At 44.7% G+C, this 20,303-nt stretch overlaps 1 protein-coding gene across 4 annotated transcripts in view; it reads left to right on the plus strand.

Moving 5' to 3' along the window:
- The window catches only part of LOC110498626 (CXXC-type zinc finger protein 4), a 31,265-nt gene that overhangs the window by 3,844 nt on the left and 7,118 nt on the right, over positions 1-20,303 (plus strand). For 2 of the 4 annotated variants that reach the window (XM_090187823.1, XM_090187825.1), the window contains exon 3: positions 2,121-3,962. The exons of the other annotated variants lie outside the window; for them this stretch is intronic. In XM_090187823.1, the coding sequence (XP_090043949.1) occupies positions 2,121-2,378 (258 nt within the window). In that variant the 3' untranslated portion in view covers positions 2,379-3,962. Of the gene's footprint in view, positions 1-2,120; positions 3,963-20,303 lie in introns of those variants that run through there. 4 annotated transcript variants of the gene reach the window in all.

Raw genomic sequence — 20,303 nt, forward strand, 5'->3', positions numbered from 1 at the left:
CATCCCTCTCTGCACCCCGGTCATTTTAACCAATTATGGAGACCGTCTCTGGACGGTGAAGATCGATTACCCACAAAGCACCAGGGCCGACCACCGTGAGAGTGATGGCAGGGCCCGCTGATGGCGTCCGTCTCATAACACTCCCCTAGTTTAATACGGAGGGAGGGGTGTAATGAAATAAAATCCCCCCCAGACACATTCTGTTCGCCTGATCCTATAGGAATTGATTGAGGATAGCGGGTTTTTGAGGTGAAATCATTTTCTATTGTATTTGAGGCCATTATGACCGAATGTGGATCAATATTTTAGGGGTGATACTTTTCACATACTTGAATACAGTAATGATGGGCCCTAGAAAACAATTGTGATGCAAAGACGTCTGGAAGGTTTTTGGGTGATGCACTTACAGTAATGGGATAGTGCTGGAAAAACTAGTATGGGTGTTTTTTTGGTTTTTAGACCAAGGAAGGAAAGAGAGAAAATGGACAAACAGAATTGACAGCTAGCGAGAGCATTTAGTTTCAGTGCCCTCTACATTGAGGGCAGGGCTGTTTTTTTTTAAATTGCTGATTTTAATTGATTTATTTGGCGCCTGACATTTTGTTTATAAAGGACTGTGGTGGAATACAGATAGTTGTAAGATTGTGTTCATGGTAATGACTTCCTCTGACACAACACAGGTTTCTATTGTGGTACACCACCACAACACACTATGGCGCGGTAGGCCAGCATGGGCCAGCGATTGGTTCAATAGTTAAGTGGCAGGTAGAGCCGAGTTTTTAAAAAGGGGTCCTAATATAATATCACTTGGTCTAATGTTGAATAACTTACTGTACAGTACGTCTCTTTTCAGCGTTTAATAGTCCTCGTCTACTTTTTTTCCCTCGTACATTTTTCAGAACTTGGTCGTGGTTATGAATGTGTTGAAAGCTCATTGTTCCTTTGGAGATACAGACATACACTGAGTGTACGAAACATTAGGAACACCTGCTGTTTCCATGACGTAGGCCAATCTGGTGAGTCCAGGTGACAAGCTATGATCCCTTATTGATGTCACTTGTTAAATCCACTTCAATCAGTGTAGATGAAAGGGAGGAGACAGGTTTAAGAAAGCATGTTGTTCCTTGTTAGGCTGTTTTCTTATTGCTTCCCTTGATGTTTCTTGCCTACCTTATAGAAAACAATGGAAACATTGATTCATAACTCCTAAATAATGCACAGGATCTGAGTGAATATGCAGATGGATGCATGTTGTTTACCTTTATTGAACTAGGCAAGTCAGTTAAGAACAAATTCTTATTTTCACTGACGGCCTAGGAACAGTGGGTTAACTGCCTGTTCAGGGGCAGAATGACATTTTGAACCTTGTCAGCTCGGGGATTTGCAACCTTTCGGTTACTAGTCCAACACTCTAACCACTAGGCTACCCTGCCGCCCCTTGTTGTGGATCTAGTGAAGTAATAACCCAGGACATATTTTTATTATTTATAAATCATACCGCCAATTTGTTCAGGATTTTGTTTGGTTCCAACAGACTGTGAATAAGAAAGTGAGATTGTTGGCTGGTTCCATGCTTCAGACTGAATGTTATGAGGGAATTAGTAATGATACTGTCCTGAACTGTCTTCTAGGTCCGTCTGAAGGGTTGTGAGTTAATGGTTTCTGTGTTAACTGTACACTATGGAGGTTTAGTTTGTTTACCTCATTTTGGATTCAGTTTAGACTGTATGGAACACGCATATACTACCCTGTGTATTTATTCGGACAGAGAAGCTAAACATTTGGCTCTACACTCCAGTATTTTGGATTTGAGATCAAATATTTTATGAAGGGATAGTACAAAATGTCACCTTTTATTTGCGGGTATTTTCATGCACGTCTGTTTAACTATTTAGAAATTAAAGCACTTTATGTATCTCGTCCCCCATTTGAAGGTGTCACGTTTGGAAGAATTGATAGTGCATTCACTTTAGTCAAGTTAATGATTTGGTCCCATATTTCTAGCGTGCGATGACTACATCAGGTTTGCCTTCAGTGTTGACTGTATGGTGCATGTGGTAAAATATTGATCACTTTGCTGCCTCCATTAAACCACACAATCCTTGTTACCCGTGTTACAGGTAGGTCCGTGTTTTCCTAGACTGGTCCCTGATCTGTTGACAAAGACCTTAGGCGTTGGCTATACAGCCTGGGACCAGGTTAGTGTTATTGATACTTGGCTTGATTACCAGTACATCAACATCAGCTTTACGCCATATAACTCCTTTAATCACAAGAGACACATTCCCTCTGCACCTCCCTCTGAAACCTGCTTGTTGTGGGTTTTAAAGTCCTACTCCAGTCTCCTTTTCACCTCATTTAACACCCAGTTCACTTAACAAAAGGCAGATCTCAGTAGGTGGTCCTGGGGGGGGGGGCTTTCCTTTTTTGTTCTCTATTGTTCCTCAAGCAAGGGGGGTCTGATGACATCACAGTCACTATCAGACTCTTTGAATGCCCTACTCCTTGGAAGTTTGAAGTTGTCTAAAATACACTATTTTGTGCAGCAATTTCTTTTGGTATCCTTTAGCATGTGTGTTTACTTCGTTTTTCAACAGGAAAAGTGAAAAAAATGACTACAGGATGTCGTTAAATGCTGGAGGTTGCAGGTGTCTAATAGAGGCTCATTTGATGTTGACTCCACATCCCAGGTCCTAACAGGTGTTCTCAAACGAGGTGTTCAGGAAGACGCCCTTTCATGCCTGATGGATGGTTTGGCTGGGTTCGGGGAAAAACATCCATTTGCCAACTAAGACCGTTGGAATTACCATGGAAGGAAGGGAGGGTGTGAAAAACAAAAACAAATCCAAACTTGCTTTTAAAAGAGAGATAGGTACTTGAATTGTGAGTTCTGTCATTCAGATTATGGGGTTCCTCTTCTACCGGTAACGGTAATGATTATTTTTGTCTCGGTACCTGTAATTATAGAATCAGGTTGTGCCGAGGAGGCTGTGTGTGTGTGTGTTGGGGTTCAAAGGCATTGTAGAAGGTGTGAAGTTAGTTACACACCCACTTGGGCTGGATGTATTTTTGTATATGTTCAGATTCACTCCTTTTTCACCACATCTCAGTGCTGTAAACAATCCTGCATGGTTCCATGTTGAGACGCAAACGTGGTGAAAATAAGCACTCCAACGAGTTTGTATAGACTTCAGGACAGGTGCACGCAGGCACACACAGTCATGCTGTCTCACGCAGTCGCACGCACGCGGTCGTACACAGTCATGCTGTCGCACGCACGCAGTCGCACGCACGCAGTCACACACAGTCATGCTGCCGCACGCACGCAGTCGCACGCACGCGGTCGCACGCACGCAGTCACGGGGTTGCACGCCCGCATGCAGTCGCACACACACAGTCGCACATACGCAGTCGCACGCACACAGTCTCTCGCACGCAGGCACACTCACACAGTCTCACTCACACAGTCACACTCACAGTCCCCCACTCCACACACACACACGTAAACATTAGCAGCTTGTACCTCTCACCTAGGAAGGGAGGAAGAGACTATAAGCTAGCGGCAGAAGCCAGTTAGATTTGGTTGTCAGTGTTTTCCACATGGGAATCACCCTGAACTAATTATATCTTAAGTAGCGCTGGATAAATGCAAATCAGAATTTTACTCACACCCCTGAAATCGGAGAGCCAATTTAATCTAATACCCCCTTTAATTTAGCGCACTAATGCAGGACCCTGGAGGATTGCCCTGTGTCACCGCTGTGCTGTTCTGTTCTGCAGCAGTCTGTCTGCCTCTCTCGCTCTCTCAATCTGTCATTCCCTCATTCTCTCTTTGTCTCCATATCTCTTTCCCTCTCTCTTACTCCCTCAGTCCCTCCCTCTCTCAATCAATCAATCAATCAATCAATCAAATGTATCTATAAAGCCCTTTTTACATCAGCCGATGTCAAAGTGCTATACAGATACCCAGCAAGCAATGCAATCTCTCATTCTCTCTCACCCCTTCCATTTGTCTCTCTCTCTCCATCCCTTTCATCTCTGTCTCACTCTCCATCCTTTCCATCTCTCTCTCTCTCTCTCTCTCTCTCTCTCTCTCTCTCTCTCTCTCTCTGTCTGACCCCATAATGGATTAGTGTGGCGTAGAGGAGGCATCTCACCCAACCTAACATTTCACCAGCAGCTTACTCTGCCTGGCGTGGCTCCAGGGTTCTAGGTGCAGTCGGTGTTCGTGGGTCTGAGAGAACCTATACTCACTCTTTATTTCAACAGGGAGTCCCATTGAGACCAAAGTCTCCTCCGCAAGGGGGCCCTGCGTCCTACAGTTAAACACAATGTCATTGTAGCCCTGGTACGGTAGGCCAGGTCTCACCAGGGCTGTGACTCAGACAGTTTCTGAGTATATCCCAAATGCTTATGTCCTGCTTCCGAAGGCACCTTCCAACTGAAGTGTTTACTGAACCCACATGTTATTTCTCATCTCTTCCCTTCTTTTACTTCAGTCTTACCACTTAGTGTGTGGAGCGCTATCACACTGTTACACTGTAGTTGATTTTAGGGAAGGACTCAGTTTCCAGGACTAATGTGTATCCATTTCTCTACCAGCCCCATTCAGAGGTTGTGTTCATAAACAGTTTAAAAGTGTGAGAGAGATGCAGCTTAAATGCACCATGAATTATTGAAAGATCGCTAGGGGCTGTCAGAGGGAATGAGATACTCCGTTTCCCTCACGTGGTAAAGCTACTATTGCTCATTGAGCGATCTTCACAAATTCATACTAATAACGATGCGCGAGTTAAGACGACGACGACAAACTGTGATTGTGGATGGTTGGCTTGTTCGTTTTTAAAGATGGCTGCTGTGTTGTGCGCTGAGAAGTAAGGCATTGTGCAGGACTCCCCCCCCCCCCCCCCCCCCCCCCCCCCCCCGAGTGTGTTGGTGTATCATAGTGCTTTGTGATGTCACAGACCAGAGAAATGTTCAACAGCATCTTTTTCTATTCAATACAGGGTGAGGGCCTAAGACTCCCCATTCAGATTGTAGTACTTGGTACAGATCTATAGCGTATCCTTTTCAGTCAAACAAATTCGGGGGCCGACGGTCTGCTACATTTTCCTTTATTCCCAGTCTCTCTGCTAGTTCTTCACTTTACTTGACAAATGGGTGCTCTATTGTACAATCTAACCTCCTTACCATCTTGCCAATAAATAAATATTATCCCATTTAGAATGATTCAATACATCTGAGATTTGTACACAAGATGTTATAAGGCTCACGTTTACTGCAAGATGTCAACAGCAAGAGTATGTCTTCCTAGCCTGCTTGAGAGACAAGGGGACAATTCCTCAGACATTTCAAGTAATATTTTATTGATTGAGTTTCTGAGGCTTCCAATGTATCTTTGTATCTTGTAAACAGAGCCACTGTTCACCGCGACACTATATACTAAAAGGAGATGATTAGCTAGCCTTGGAAAGGTGTTTACAGGCTATCTCTGATACCATGGGTTGTCTTAACATGCAGGAGAGAGAGAGAAATGGAGCACAATCCCATTGAACAGAAAACCGCTTCTCAATTAGCGAATCTGAAAGGCCACCGCCATGGCATCGGCCCCAGGAAAAACAGAGTGCCACGGAAAATGGCGTGCATGCAGCGCTCTCTCTCGTCCTCCTCTCTTTGTGGCGTGTTGTGAAATACATGAAATGGCCAGATGAAACGGTGGCGGTTAGCAGCGGCACAACATCCTCTGGCATAAAAAAAACACATTTTTTTATTGTGATAAGGCACCCTAAAATGGTGGGAGGCAGGACCTTGAAGAAAATTGAGCCAGGGATCCATCTCAAGCCTCTTAATGAGAGAGAGGCCGCGCCAAATAATCGCCGGACGCGTCGCCGGGACTGCGCCCCAAGTCTAATTTGTTTTAGGTGTGCTCAGAATAGATAAGGACCAATCTGTGGCCTTTTCTTCCCTCTCTCTCCCCCAACCTTTGCCTCCCTGGAGATAACGCAGAGTCCCCCCCCCCCCCTCCCAGCCAATCTCTTCAGGCAGAGAGTAGCAAGGTAGAGTGGAGGGTGGCGAGAATTAAATAAAATAACCCTGAGGGACAGACGGCCTTTTAGATCGGCTGATCTTCTGTCTTGTTGGATTTATTTGAGTTTTAAAACCACCGATTTAATTTGACGGAGGTCTGAGTGAGGGAATAAAAGACGGGGGGGGAATGAGACCCTCACGCCTCCTCACACGCGCGTGGTCTCAACCTGAAGGGCAACCTTAAGCTTCTGTCAAGACAATAGGATTTTGCCAACCGAGCTGCCACGCAGACCGCTTAATTATACATACCTAGCCTCTCTTCTCCTTCCTGCTGCATTCCTGCATGCTACCCTCTACCCTGGGCTACTCATGAGAAGCCAGGGTCTCTCGGTCTTTGTTCCCTTCTTGTCTTTTTAACATTTTATTTATTTTATTAAGATTTGCCTTGCTGCAGCGGTGGCTCTGTCAGCTTTCATTTGCAACACCGCTAGGCTATACTCCCAGTCCCGCCAGCAGCTAGCACAAAAGCTCTTAAAGAATTTATAGTTTTGCCACTGCCACCAATTAAGTCTGGGGTGTAATCGGAGGTGCCCTTACAGCCCGCGGCCCGTCTCCTCCCTCTGCCTCCGTTTTGATTTAACATCCCACGGCTCGGTGGAGAGAGGGAACTCGTTGTCATTGGCCTGAATAATACGAGAGGTGGGATGAGGGAGCGGGGGAAGAAGGTGGGATGAGGGAGCGCAACGGAGCGTGGCGGGGTGGACAGCGTGAAAGTGCAGGTGCTGAGGACGTTAATGTGTGGCACCTTTAAATTTTAAACAGATGGTAAATTATGGATGGTCGGCTCTGGCAGAGAACTTAAAGGTATCTCGTCATTACTGGGAACCCGTGTGAAGGGAGAAGAGCGGATGTTAGTAAGTGCAACGAGGCCACTGCGTCAACCATGGCAGTTTAGGTCTTAGCACATTTACAGAAGGATATTCATCTAATTGTAATATAGTGTTTCTCAGCTATCATTGCAGATAGCTAATCATTTAGAATATGGTAGGTGCAATGATGAGGTGTCTATTGTTTTCAGGAAGAATCAGGAGAAAACAACCTGTTTGTCTGGGTCTGAAATGGCTTCCTATTCTCTATGTAGTGCACTATAATTGACCCCTATTCCTTGTTTACCAGTAGGGCACTATATACTGTAGAGGATAGGGGGTCATTTCAAACACAGCCATTGACAAAACCCTTTCCAATATCCCTCTGCCTCTCTTTCTCTCATCCAAGGGAATTGACAAGGAAGTGAGTTTCTGACATCTATTTGTGGTGGATATAGAGATCGGTCAGTGCGGTTAAAGCGTCTCAATTTCTGCAAGTCAGATCCACGCCTATCACCACCACCTCCCTTTACTCCGGCTCTGCTTTCAGATATGAATATTTCATGCCAAGCATCTGATACCGTGTGCAGCGAGACATTTTAAGGCTTTTTGTTGTTGTTGTTGTTGAACCCCTCGGGGTTAGAGAATGTCACTAGAGGATTGAAGTCAATCGCTGCCCCCCCCCGAGCAAAGAGGATAGAATGGATGGTGCCTCTGTTGATGACATCAGGAGGCGTATTTTCCATTCACAAACCAGGAAGGACGTTGTCCATTGAAATATAGAGCCGTTGTCACTTTTGCTGTTTACGTTCAATGACAAATGTATTGTATGGCTATGGTTGTAGAACTAGAATCCACCATAGAACTATATCATTCATTATTCTATGGCTGTAGAACTAGAATCCACTATAGAACTATAGAATGTTGTTTATATTCTAAAAGGAAGTAGTTTTTGTCACCATAGAACTATATCATTCATTATTCTATGGTTGTCACACTGAGAGAGATGGTTGGAGTAGTTCCACTGTGAAGAGCAGTGGGAGGATCTGGAAAGCTTTGAGAGAGATGGTTGGAGTAGTTCCACTGTGAAGAGCAGTGGGAGGATCTGGAAAGCTTTGAGAGAGATGGTTGGAGTAGTTCCACTGTGAAGAGCAGTGGGAGGATCTGGAAAGCTTTGAGAGAGATGGTTGGAGTAGTTCCACTGTGAAGAGCAGTGGGAGGATCTGGAAAGCTTTGAGAGAGATGGTTGGAGTAGTTCCACTGTGAAGAGCAGTGGGAGGATCTGGAAAGCTTTGAGAGAGATGGTTGGAGTAGTTCCACTGTGAAGAGCAGTGGCAGGATCTGGAAAGCTTTGAGAGAGATGGTTGGAGTAGTTCCACTGTGAAGAGCAGTGGGAGGATCTGGAAAGCTTTGAGAGAGATGGTTGGAGTAGTTCCACTGTGAAGAGCAGTGGGAGGATCTGGAAAGCTTTGAGAGAGATGGTTGGAGTAGTTCCACTGTGAAGAGCAGTGGGAGGATCTGGAAAGCTTTGAGAGAGATGGTTGGAGTAGTTCCACTGTGAAGAGCAGTGGGAGGATCTGGAAAGCTTTGAGAGAGATGGTTGGAGTAGTTCCACTGTGAAGAGCAGTGGGGGGATCTGGAAAGCTTTGAGAGAGATGGTTGGAGTAGTTCCACCGTGAAGAGCAGTGGGAGGATCTGGAAAGCTTTGAGAGAGATGGTTGGAGTAGTTCCACCGTGAAGAGCAGTGGGAGGATCTGGAAAGGAGCTGGTTTATTTTGACGCGGTGTGACCACTTTCTGTGTCTGATCAGTGTGGAGCTGGATGACCGAGCAGGTGGTCGTCTGCTTAGATTAGTTCAGTTTTAAACGCTTTGCCTTCAGCGTATCACGTTGCACCGTTGGCTGGCTGTTTTCTGGCTACGCTGTGACTGGGTGTCGGTTTTCTGTTTTAGTAGTTTGTCTATCTTGGTGTCAATCAAATCTGTGTCCGTTTTGAACCTCTTCTCCTATAGCATGACGTTAGTGTGTCACCTTGTTTTGTTGGCTGGTTACACTGTGAATGTGTTGGTTGATTACACTGTGAATGTGTTGGCTGGTTACACTATGAATGTGTTGGCTGGTTACACTATGAATGTGTTGGCTGGTTACACTGTGAATGTGTTGGCTGGTTACACTGTGAATGTGTTGGCTGGTTACACTGAATGTGTATCTATATTAGAGGTCGACCAATTATGATTTTTCAACGCCGATACCGATTTATTGGAGGACCAAAAAAAGCCGATGCCGATTAAAAAAAAAAAAAAACGTATTTTAATTTTATTTGTAATAATGATAATTACAACAATACTGAATTAACACTTATTTTACCTTAATATAATACATCAATAAAATCAATTTAGCCTCAAATAAATAATGACACATGTTCAATTTGGTTGAAATAATGTGTTGGAGAAGTGTTGGAGAAGAAAGTAAAAGTGCAATATGTGCCATGTAAAAACGTTTAAGTTCCTTGCTCAGAACATGAGAACATATGAAAGCTGGTGGTTCCTTTTAACATAAGTCTTCAATATTCCCAGGTAAGAAGTTTTAGGTTGTAGTTATTATAGGAATTATAGGACTATTTCTCTCTTATTATACCATTTGTATTTCATTAACCTTTGACTATTGGATGTTCTTATAGGCACTTTAGTATTGCCAGTGTAACAGTATAGCTTCCGTCCCTCTCCTCGCCCCTACCTGGGCTGGAACCAGGAACACATCGACAACAGCCACCCTCGAAGCATCGTTACCCATCGTTCCACAAAAGCCGCGGCCCTTGCAGAGCAAGGTGAACAACTACTCCAAGTCTCAGAGCAAGTGACGTCACCGATTGAAATGCTATTAGCGCGCACCCCGCTAACTAGCTAGCCATTTCACATCGGTTACACCAGCCTAATCTCGGGAGTTGATAGGCTTGAAGTCATAAACAGCTCAATGCTTGAAGCACAGCGAAGAGCTACTGTCAAACGCACTAAAGTGCTGTTTGAATGAATGGTTACGAGCCTGCTGCTGCCTACCATCGCTCAGTCAGACTGCTCTATCAAATATCAAATCATAGACTTAATTATAACATAATAACACACAGAAGTACGAGCCTTTGGTCATTGATATGGTCGAATCCGGAAACTATAATTTAGAAAACAAAATGTTTATTCTTTCAGTGAAATTCGGAACTGTTCCCTATTTTACCTAACGGATGGCATCCCTAAGTCTAAATATTGCTGTTACATTGCACAACCTTCAATGTTATGTCATAATTATGTACAATTCTGGCAAATTAATTACGGCCTTTGTTAGGAATAAATGGACTTCACACAGTTCACAACGACCCATGCGGCCCAACCTGCTGCATATACCCTGACTGCTTGCACAGAACGCAGAGAAGTGACAATTTCCCTAATTATAAGAAATTCATGTTAGCAGGCAATATTAACTAAATATGCAGGTTTAAAAATATATACTTGTGTATTGATTTTAAAGAAAGGCATTGATGTTTATGGTTAGGTTTGGTGCAACGACAGTGTTAAATCATCACCTGTTTGGCGAAGTAGGCTGTGATTCGATAAGAAATTAACATGCAGCGCATCAACTATATGCAACGCAGGACACGCTAGATAAACTAGTAATATCATCAATCATGTGTAGTTAACTAGTGATTATGTTAAGATTGATTGTTTTTTTATAAGATAAGTTTAATGCTAGCTAGCAACTTACCTTGGCTTCTTGCTGCCCTCGCGTAACAGGTAGTCAGCCTGCCATGCAGTCTCCTCGTGGAGTGAAATGTAAGGCAGGTGGTTAGAGCGTTGGACTAGTAACCGGAAGGTTGCAAAAACGAATCCCCGAGCTGACAAGGTAAAAATCTGTCATTCTGCCCCTGAACAAGGCAGTTAACCCACCATTCCTAGGCCGTCATTGAAAATAAGAATGTTTTCTTAACTGACTTGCCTAGTTAAATAAAGATTAAATAAAGGTGTTAAAAAAAAAATACGTTTTTTTTTTTTTATTATTTTTTTTACAGATTTCCGATTGTTGTGAAAACTTGAAAATCGGCCTTAATTAATCGGCCATTCCGATTAAACCCGTCGACCTCTAATCTATATAGTTCAATGTTTTTTTTATATTTTTAGTCTCTAGTCTCAACTCTGGACCTCGAAGCCAGTTCCACTAAGTTTTTTTCATTGTTCCTCTCTAATCAGGGACTGATTTAGACCTGGGACGCCAGGTGGGTGCAATTAATTATCAGGTAGAACAGAGAACCTGCAGGTTCAGGATCTCGTAGGGTCAGAATTGAGTAACCCTGGTCTATACTGTAATCTACTGTCTAATTGTCTTCTGGTTTCAGTCTTAAATTTGATCATGTATCAATACTATTACTATACTATTAAATAATGAAACAAACTGAATAATTGTGTGTTAATTAGCCATGGGCTATACTAATAGTGACTTAGCGTGTGTTAGACACCTGTTGGGTTACACATGCATGTGAAAGGGAAAGAGGGATACCTAGTCGGTTGTCCAACTGCATGTATTCAACTAAAATATGTCTTCCGCATTTAACCCAAGCCCTCTGAATCAGAGAGGTGCAGGGGGCTGCCATAATCAACATCCACGTCTTTGGCCCCCGGGAATGTGTTAATGCTTGTTAGGTCAAATGTTGTTGCCGCTTTTGTATGGTCATAGTGTCTGCTAACTAGTGCTAATAGTTCATTGACAGGTAATGGATATCACATTTTTTGGCTTTTTCTAATTGTCTAATTTTAATTGGTTAATTTTCCCAGAATATTACTCATCTCTGTGTGGTGCTACAGTACCTGTACAGTATAATTCACATCTCAACTACAGTGAAGAGGCTATTCAGCAGTCCTTTATTGATGACTGTCTGCCCATAGCCTTCATCAGGGTTTTCACAACTAAAACTGTACTGTTTGTGATGCGGTATACTTTATAATATGTAGATTTCTCTATAAATATCCCTGCCTCCTAATTTAGCCCCCCCCCTAGTACAGACCTGTATGTTGGCGCCAGTCCTCCTCTTCTGGATGCTGTTGAGAATCTGTGGAGAGCTGCTCTCACTCAACACACACACACACACACACTCACACACTCAGCTCTCCTACTTTGCATTTTGATTTAACATTTCAGAGGAGCTGGCAATATGTTGCCTCCCTTAGGCCCTCTTTCCACCAGCCACACATGGCTTCTTCTGGCCGCCACGCCAACAGGCGCTCACTGACATCGCTCGTTCAAAAGGCTGGAAGTTTCCTATACTCCAGATCCCTCAGTACCCTGCGCCTGCACACTTGACGTGTGTCCCGTAGTTTGGTTTTCGGTTTCCTTCCCATCTAACCTCCCCCTGTTTGCTTACTCTCTCTCTGTCTGTCTGTTTTTCCCATTTTAGAACGCCACTGACCTCACCCTCTCTCTCTGTCTTCCTTTTGTTTTCTGGAAACCTCTGTCGCTCCAAAGTACCCCAGATAGGGTTTTCTCCCAGTGGAGTGTTGGCTAGCTCTCTGCGGAAAGGCTTGGCCGGACTGCTAGTTTCACAAGTGGAATTAGGTGAGGCTAATTTAAATGGAGTCCTGTAGGGTACAAAGTATTAGAAATGTTTTGGTCTGTGAAACAAACATATTGAGTTCTTATTGGAGAATTCCAGACTAGCACCTCCCCACTTCCAAATGTTTTCTCCCTACTGAACACAGCCAATGTGATCTTATCCGCTGTGGAGCTGCAGACGTAAAGGTCTGACTGACCCCCCCCCCCCCAGCCCCTCTGTAGTAGGTCAGTCCCCTCTGACTCTATGTGTTGGGATTTACCAGCCGTGATAAATGGGGGTGGTTGTCTGAGCAGCGTTCGAGAGCAACAAGGACTTTTTTTCATTTGAACCTAAATATCTTTCTAATATATCACAGACGGTGAGAGACTTTTTTAAACAGTGGGAGCAGTTTGATCCGTTCGTTCTTTGTCAGAGAGGCTGAATAGCGAGTACTTTTTATATTGAATTAGTTTCTTTACAGGGCTCAAAATAATACATTCTTCAGACTAAAAACGGAATCAAATATGTACAAATCCTGCTTTCAAAGGTTTCTGTCCCTTCGTTGAATTGGATTTTGATGACGAGTGGTGTTTCTAGGTTGATACAGCTCAATACATTGGTTTTATTTTACACTAGGCTATTTTCATTCGAAATAATACCTATTTTGATATTACGGACGTTAACACACATTATGGCAGTGAAGTGTGACTGACTATAGCATTGACAGTAGAGCGATACTGTGAAATATATAGCACAAACAATAGGACTACCTTTCCATGTTTAGACCAGGTTTTACTCTTACTTGATAGAAATAGAATCCCTAGAATGGTAAAAACCCCTTTAGACCTTGTCAATTTGACTGGGAATGTCTGTTCTTGTCATTCTAACGCAATGGTTCCACCTCCATCCCATTGCCAGCCCAATGCTAAACTGGATAAAACTGTACATTTCCACTCCACTCGTCCCCCAAGATGACATTAGTCCCAATGGCTATCTCAGTGTAAATCTGCTGCTATAGAGACGCCGTAAAGTACAGCTCCTATAGGAATACTGTAGTGTAATTACGTTCCCCCACATTAGCATACAGTGGCCCAGGAGAGTCAAACTGAGCAGGGCCTCCGGCGGCACTTTGCCATATGGTTGTCTGGGTCTCTCAGGGCGATATTTGGCAAGGCTCTCGCAGAAGGTCAAATATCAAGTCGGAGGACCGCGCCAGTATTGCATCTATGCTAATTGCCCTCCTCCTCTCTCTCTCCCCCGCTCTGTCTCTCCCCTTCCGTTTCCCATACTCTCTTCCTTCTCACAATCTCTTTTTATCTGTTCTCTCGCTCTCTCTCAATCCCTCTCCTGTGACCACTCCCCCCCCACGAGCACCAGCTCTCTTAAGCATGCCAACATACACCCCCGCCCCTCCATTCCGTATCGAGCAGTCAGCAAAAACCTCCCAAATTCCTCATTACTCACGAAACATCCGCAACACACTTAGCGTGATTTGCTCCGAGGATGCATGATCAGTTGGAGCGTGGGACGTGCACGCTCGCCCGGTGCACGCCAGGGCACATTTAACCCACTGTTATACTATTAGAGGAGTGACTTGGGTAACTTAGGTTCTCTGTCTGCTCGTATTAGTGCAGTGTTGCGGATTGAGATGAGGTTTGATTGGTTGGTTGATGTCTTTTTGAGGTGGTGTCTGTCGTGCGTTCTCATTGGAAGACAGATGGTGTGGAAGAAAGATCTGGCTCAGGTGAAAGTAACAGCTTTATTCCAACGTTTTGCTTCCTGTACATGCTGCTTTGGGAAAGGCCTATTCAAGGGCCAATGGAATAGTTTGAGACTTTGCATTCCTGTCATGTATTATTATGTTATTTAATATGTCTCGCTTTGCATTGAAAAAAAAACATGGTAATCGTCTTTATCAGCTGCTTAATAAGAGGCTAAAGTCATTTCAATGACATTTATGAGACACTTCTCTCATAAAGCTTGTTAAAGGTGTCCTATAGCGGTTTGGTTATAGCACTTACAGGATCATTATAGAAGTACAACGTTACTTAACAGTGTGTGTGTTCACCAGCTGTACTGTCTGCAGCCATTTTAAGACCTGGCTGGAGGATTTCCATCTCAACTGCTTCAAGTTCAAGAGCTTTTAATTGTTTAAATATTCATGACCTGTTCATATTTATTTACCATTTTATGAGTATTTAAAAAAAAATTGAAATAAAGATCTTAAAAGGCTTTTGTTACTCGGGTGATATATCTATCTGACTGATCTTTACAGTTGTATTGCTACACTTAGTCATCATGGGTGTTGAGGAAATGTGGGGGTTGATATCCTGATGGCTCTCTGTACTGATAGGCCTAGGACTCATGGCTACTGAAAAGAGAAGGGTTCATCTATAGGATTGGCCCAACTTGTTCATTCCCATAGCTGGGCTGCACTCGACAAGGCTTTTACTGCCCTTATGCCCTTACTAGTAGATGGGTTAGCAGAAACATGCAACTCTTAGAATTAAGACTGTTATTTAAGCAATAAGGCCCAAGGGGGTGTGATATATGGCCAATTTACCACGGCTAAGGACTGTTCTTAGGCACGACGCAACGCTGAGTGCCTGGATACAGACCTTAGCCGTGGTATATTGGTCATGCACCAACAAACCCCCAAGGTGACTTATTGCTATTATAAACTGGTCACTAACATAATTAGAGCAGTAAAAATAAATGTTTTGTCATACCCGTGATATACCATGGCTGTCAGCCAATCAGCATTCAGGGCTCGAACTGCCCAGTTTATAATATAGGATTAGTCATTGTGGTTTTGTTAAATTACATGTTAGAGCATTATTTTGGTATGATTCATAGATTTATGAGTAAAAGCCTAACTGTGTTTGATAAACATGCCAGAATATTGCTGCTGCACTGTGACTATTGCTGCTGCACAGCCGTTCTGGCTAAAACTAGTTCATCTGTTGCACTGTGACTATTGCTGCTGCACAGCCATTCTGGTTAACACTAGTTCATCTGTTGCACTGTGACTATTGCTGCTGCACAGCCGTTCTGGCTAACACTAGTTCATCTGTTGCACTGTGACTATTGCTGCTGCACAGCCATTCTGGTTAACACTAGTTCATCTGTTGCACTGTGACTATTGCTGCTGCACAGCCGTTCTGGCTAACACTAGTTCATCTGTTGCACTGTGACTATTGCTGCTGCACAGCCATTCTGGTTAACACTAGTTCATCTGTTGCACTGTGACTATTGCTGCTGCACAGCCATTCTGGCTAAAACTAGTTCATCTGTTGCACTGTGACTATTGCTGCTGCACAGCCGTTCTGGCTAAAACTAGTTCATCTGTTGCACTGTGACTATTGCTGCTGCACAGCCATTCTGGCTAACACTAGTTCATCTGTTGCACTGTGACTATTGCTGCTGCACAGCCGTTCTGGTTAACACTAGTTCATCTGTTGCACTGTGACTATTGCTGCTGCACAGCCATTCTGGCTAACACTAGTTCATCTGTTGCACTGTGACTATTGCTGCTGCACAGCCATTCTGGCTAACACTAGTTCATCTGTTGCACTGTGACTATTGCTGCTGCACAGCCGTTCTGGTTAACACTAGTTCATCTGTTGCACTGTGACTATTGCTGCTGCACAGCCGTTCTGGCTAAAACTAGTTCATCTGTTGCACTGTGAACGTGTGTATCTAGTGTAGTGTACATTTTTTGATGGTTATCGTTGCGTAGGTAATATTCTCTCTGGTTGAAGATAGATGTAGAAGGGGGGTGTTTGCGTTATGGCTGACGTTTGATGCAGGGAAGGCGGCCGAGGTTGTGTGTGTGTGTGTGTGTGTGTGTTGGGAGTGGAGCAATGGCGTGTAGGTGATTGGTCTGTCCGTGATGGCGTTCTTGGATGGATGAGGAGTAGGGTTATAAGCAGGCGTTGGGTGGCTGGAATATTGGCTAGAAGCGTCGATGAGATCTGAAGCACGCACGTAAACACACACACACACCCCTCAGAGTGCAGGTGGTGATGGATTGCCGTATCTTCCAGGTGTGAGTCTCTGCAACGCCCCAATATTCCCTCAGAAGGACGTGACAGGCAGTATATAACCCATCAGTTAAGGCTGACTGCACCGCTGCTGAAACTTCTTCCAGGCAGGGAGAACTGGGCTGTGTCCCAAATGCACCTTATTCCCTACTTGGTGCGTTACTTTTGACTGGAGGCCAATTGGCCCTGTTCAAAAGCGATGTACTGTATAGAGAATAGGTTGCCATTTGGAACACAGCCGTGGAGAGCGGCCCAGAATCTGTGACTGGCTCTCTCTCCTACCTAGGCTACACTTTGGTTGGTTCTGACAGCTTGAGTTTCTTTTCCCCCACATCCTTCCTCTTTACCTTTGTCTGCCTCCACTTAAGAGCATAAAGAAATTCATCAAGGCGATTTTTATTCTCCTCTTAACCGTTTAATTTCAAGATGTTACGACATGATGAAGGGGCCTATCTAGACAGTAGCAGCCTGCTTTGCCTTGACGTGGCGTTGCTGGGCTTTGTGGCAGCGGGAACTTTGGGGCGGAAAAAAAGAACCAAATAGTTTGACCTTCGCTTGTACTTGAGTTTCAGTTTGGGTTGCAGTTGTTACGGCGTGTGGAATGTGTTTTTAATTACAGTTGAGAGGCAGCGCGTTGGGAGAGACTGCTAGCCTAGTGTCAACGAGCGGGTGCGTGCGTGTGTGTGTCCTCACGTGTGTATCTATAGCTTTGTGTGTGTTGTATTTTATTAGCAGAACACCAGGGCTGTCAGGATTGACTCCTCCAAAGGATTGCAGCAGTTGTTGGAAGGTGGCCTGGTTCCCAGTCAGTCTAGCCGTTAATAAATAATGGCTGTGTCAGGGTAACGTATGGATGGGGGCGGTGTGTTATAATGAGGCGTTCTGGAGCAGAGCACATCAGGCAGTCGAGAAGAACACCACTCTCCCCAGACTGCTATTCACTTCAGTTCAGCCTCCCCTGGTGAGAGTGTGGAGGGGAAGGAGGTCTGCCCAGTGACAATGAACTATGTGTGTCTCCTGAGAAGCTTCTGTCTCTGTCTGTCTCTGTGTGTGTGTGTCTGTCTCTGTGTGTCTGTCTGTCTCTGTGTGTGTGTCTGTCTCTCTCCCTCTGCTCTGATTTTTCAGACACTTCACACATTTTTCCCAGCCTCTTTTTTTTCATCCCTAGCGCAGTTTCTTTTTCTTTGAGCGAGAGGGAGGGAGAGAAAGTAGTAAAGTTCCTTGAATATTCTGTTCAGTCAGAAGCATAAAGAGAGAGTGTGTGGTCGAGCAGGGAGTTAGTACTGCTCAGAAATGGTCTGGCGTAATTACGGCTGAATTAAGTTTCATGACCGTAGCGGTGGGGAAGAGAGTGTGTGTGTGTGTGTGTGTTTGGGGAAGGGAAGGGGAGATTGTAAGAGAAGGTTAGTGCCAGACATGTCTCAAGGGAACCAGGGCACATTTGCAATCACCCCAAGTTCAAAAGGGTAATTTATTCACCGTCTGTGGTTAAAGTAGGGCTGCTCTGAATGCCAGTGGGACTCTTCCTCCTGGAAGCAGCCGTCGCTGCTGAGCCGTGTAGAGAGAGCGGGAGAGACGGAAGAGACAGTATTTTCATTTTCTCTCTCCTTTTTCCCCTCTGTTCGTCTCTCCTAGATGTTGTTGTTTCAAGCCCGGCCCTGGGTGGCGTCTTTTAGCCCACGCCGGTGAGCATATTTCACTTTTACGCTCATTCACATTGACGTGCGGCCGTTGATTGAATTTGAGGTGCTGCGGCGTGGCCCATTATCGTCCTCATCGTCTTGAGTGGTTTATCTCTGGACCCTACCAATGCTACACTCTGCTCTGTGTGACGCCTGCCTGCCGGGGGTGTGTGTGTGTGTGTGTGTGTGTGTGTGCGCATTAGACTGTGAATGTGAGAAAGAGAAAGGGAGGAGGGATGTGTTTGGGTGCTATCTGGTGTGTGTTATCACAACAGCCCTGACAGACTATCAGATCAGGGGGGTTGATTATGAGTCAGCAGCCCTCTACTCCTCATCCCACCTTTCTCCTCCCCCTCTACCTCTCACCCCCCTCCTCCCCTTTTCAACTCTCTTCCTCCCCCTCATCCCTTTTTCAACCCTCCTCCTCTCACCCCTCCTCCCATCCTCCTCAATCAGGACACGCCAGATTCCCACCATTAACTACACTGCCATGGCCAATCAGCATCAGCTGTCGTCAGGACCTCACTGTATCCTTCTAGGAGAGGAAGGCCAGACTAGTGCACATCTATTTTTTTGGGTCGCATACATATATTTAGCTAATTTTATTGCAGGTTTAGCGAAATGCTTGTGTTCCTAGCTCCAACAGTGCAATAATATCTAACAATACAGATATTAAAAAGTAAAATAATGGAATTTAGAAATAAATAAATATTAGGAAGAGTCCGGAGTATACATATATTTATACCACAGCATTGCTGAATACTTGTTTCTGATTGGCTAGAAGGGTATTCTAGTATGGACATTAAAACCAGATAACAGGACACCTTGAAATCAAGATGCAATATGCGCTTACACATTCAGACCATACTCGCTACAAAGTCACAGAAAGCTAAACCAACAACTACACAAAACCACATTGTAAACGCAGGTCCAACGAGGAAAAAAGTTAGCTAGTATTGATTTGTTTTTAGAGACACATTTTTTTGGAGCATCTGATGTCCTAACGTGGTGAGTGATGAACATTAATTCATTTGTCCGGTCCTCTCCGCCACTAAAACTGTCAAATCCTCCCACATGTTTCTATTTTCACCAGCTGTTTTCAGCAACTGATCTTTTTGAATTCGATTGTCATATTGGCAAGTTTGCTACCAACAAATATTTAGCTAGCTTTTACCGTAGTCTTTGATATCCAATCCGTAATTAACAGAGTGTTCTGATGAGAAGGCAAGCTTTTCTAGGTCTACCAGGCAAAATCAGGCATTATCAGCTTATTGTTATGGATGTATCCAAATGAATGTCAATAGAAAACAGCTACTTTGCTGTTATTCTGGCTGCAGATGTTGTGACTGTGTAGCTGGTTAGCAGCAAGCAGGGGATAAGAACGTTGCCACGGAGCATGGCAACGGACCAAAGAAAGAACGACTTGGTCGCGGGTATTGTACAGGGTAATGTACTGGGCGGAGGCCGGCTAGTGTTGACAATTTAACAGTCTGATGGCCTTGAGATGGAAGCTGTTTTTTCCAGTCTCTTTGTCCCAGCTTTAATGAACCTGTATTGACCTTGCCTTCTGGATGGTAGCGGGGTAAACAGGCCGTGACTCGGGTGGCGGAGTTCCTTGATGATCATCTTGGCCTTCCTGTGACACACCGGGTGCTGTAGATGTCCTGGAGGGCAGGCAGTGTGCCCCCGGTGATGCGTTGGGCTGACAACGCCGCTCTCTGTAGAGCCCTGTAGTTGCGGACGGTGCAGTTGCTCTACCACGTGGTGATACAGCCCGACAGAGTGCTCTCAGTGGTGCATCTGTAAAAGTTTGAGGGTCTTAGGGGCCAAGCCAAATGTCTTTAGCCTCGTGAAGTCCATGATCAGCTCCTTCGCTTTGATGAGGGGGAGGCCCTCACCTCCTCCCTGTAGGCTGTCTCGTTGTTGTTGTTAGTAGTCAGACTGTTGTATCCTCTGCAAACTTGATGATTGAGTTGGAGACATGCATGGCCACGCAGTCATGTGTAAACTAGGAGGACAGGAGGGGGCTGAGCACGCACCCTGGGGGTCCCCTGTGTTGAGGATCAGTGGAGTTGTTGTTTACCTTCACCACCTGGGGACGGCCTGTCAGGAAG

This window comes from Oncorhynchus mykiss, chromosome 10 (genome assembly GCF_057628025.1).
Source record: "Oncorhynchus mykiss isolate SJ-2025 chromosome 10, ASM5762802v1, whole genome shotgun sequence".
Classification (NCBI taxonomy): domain Eukaryota; kingdom Metazoa; phylum Chordata; class Actinopteri; order Salmoniformes; family Salmonidae; genus Oncorhynchus; species Oncorhynchus mykiss.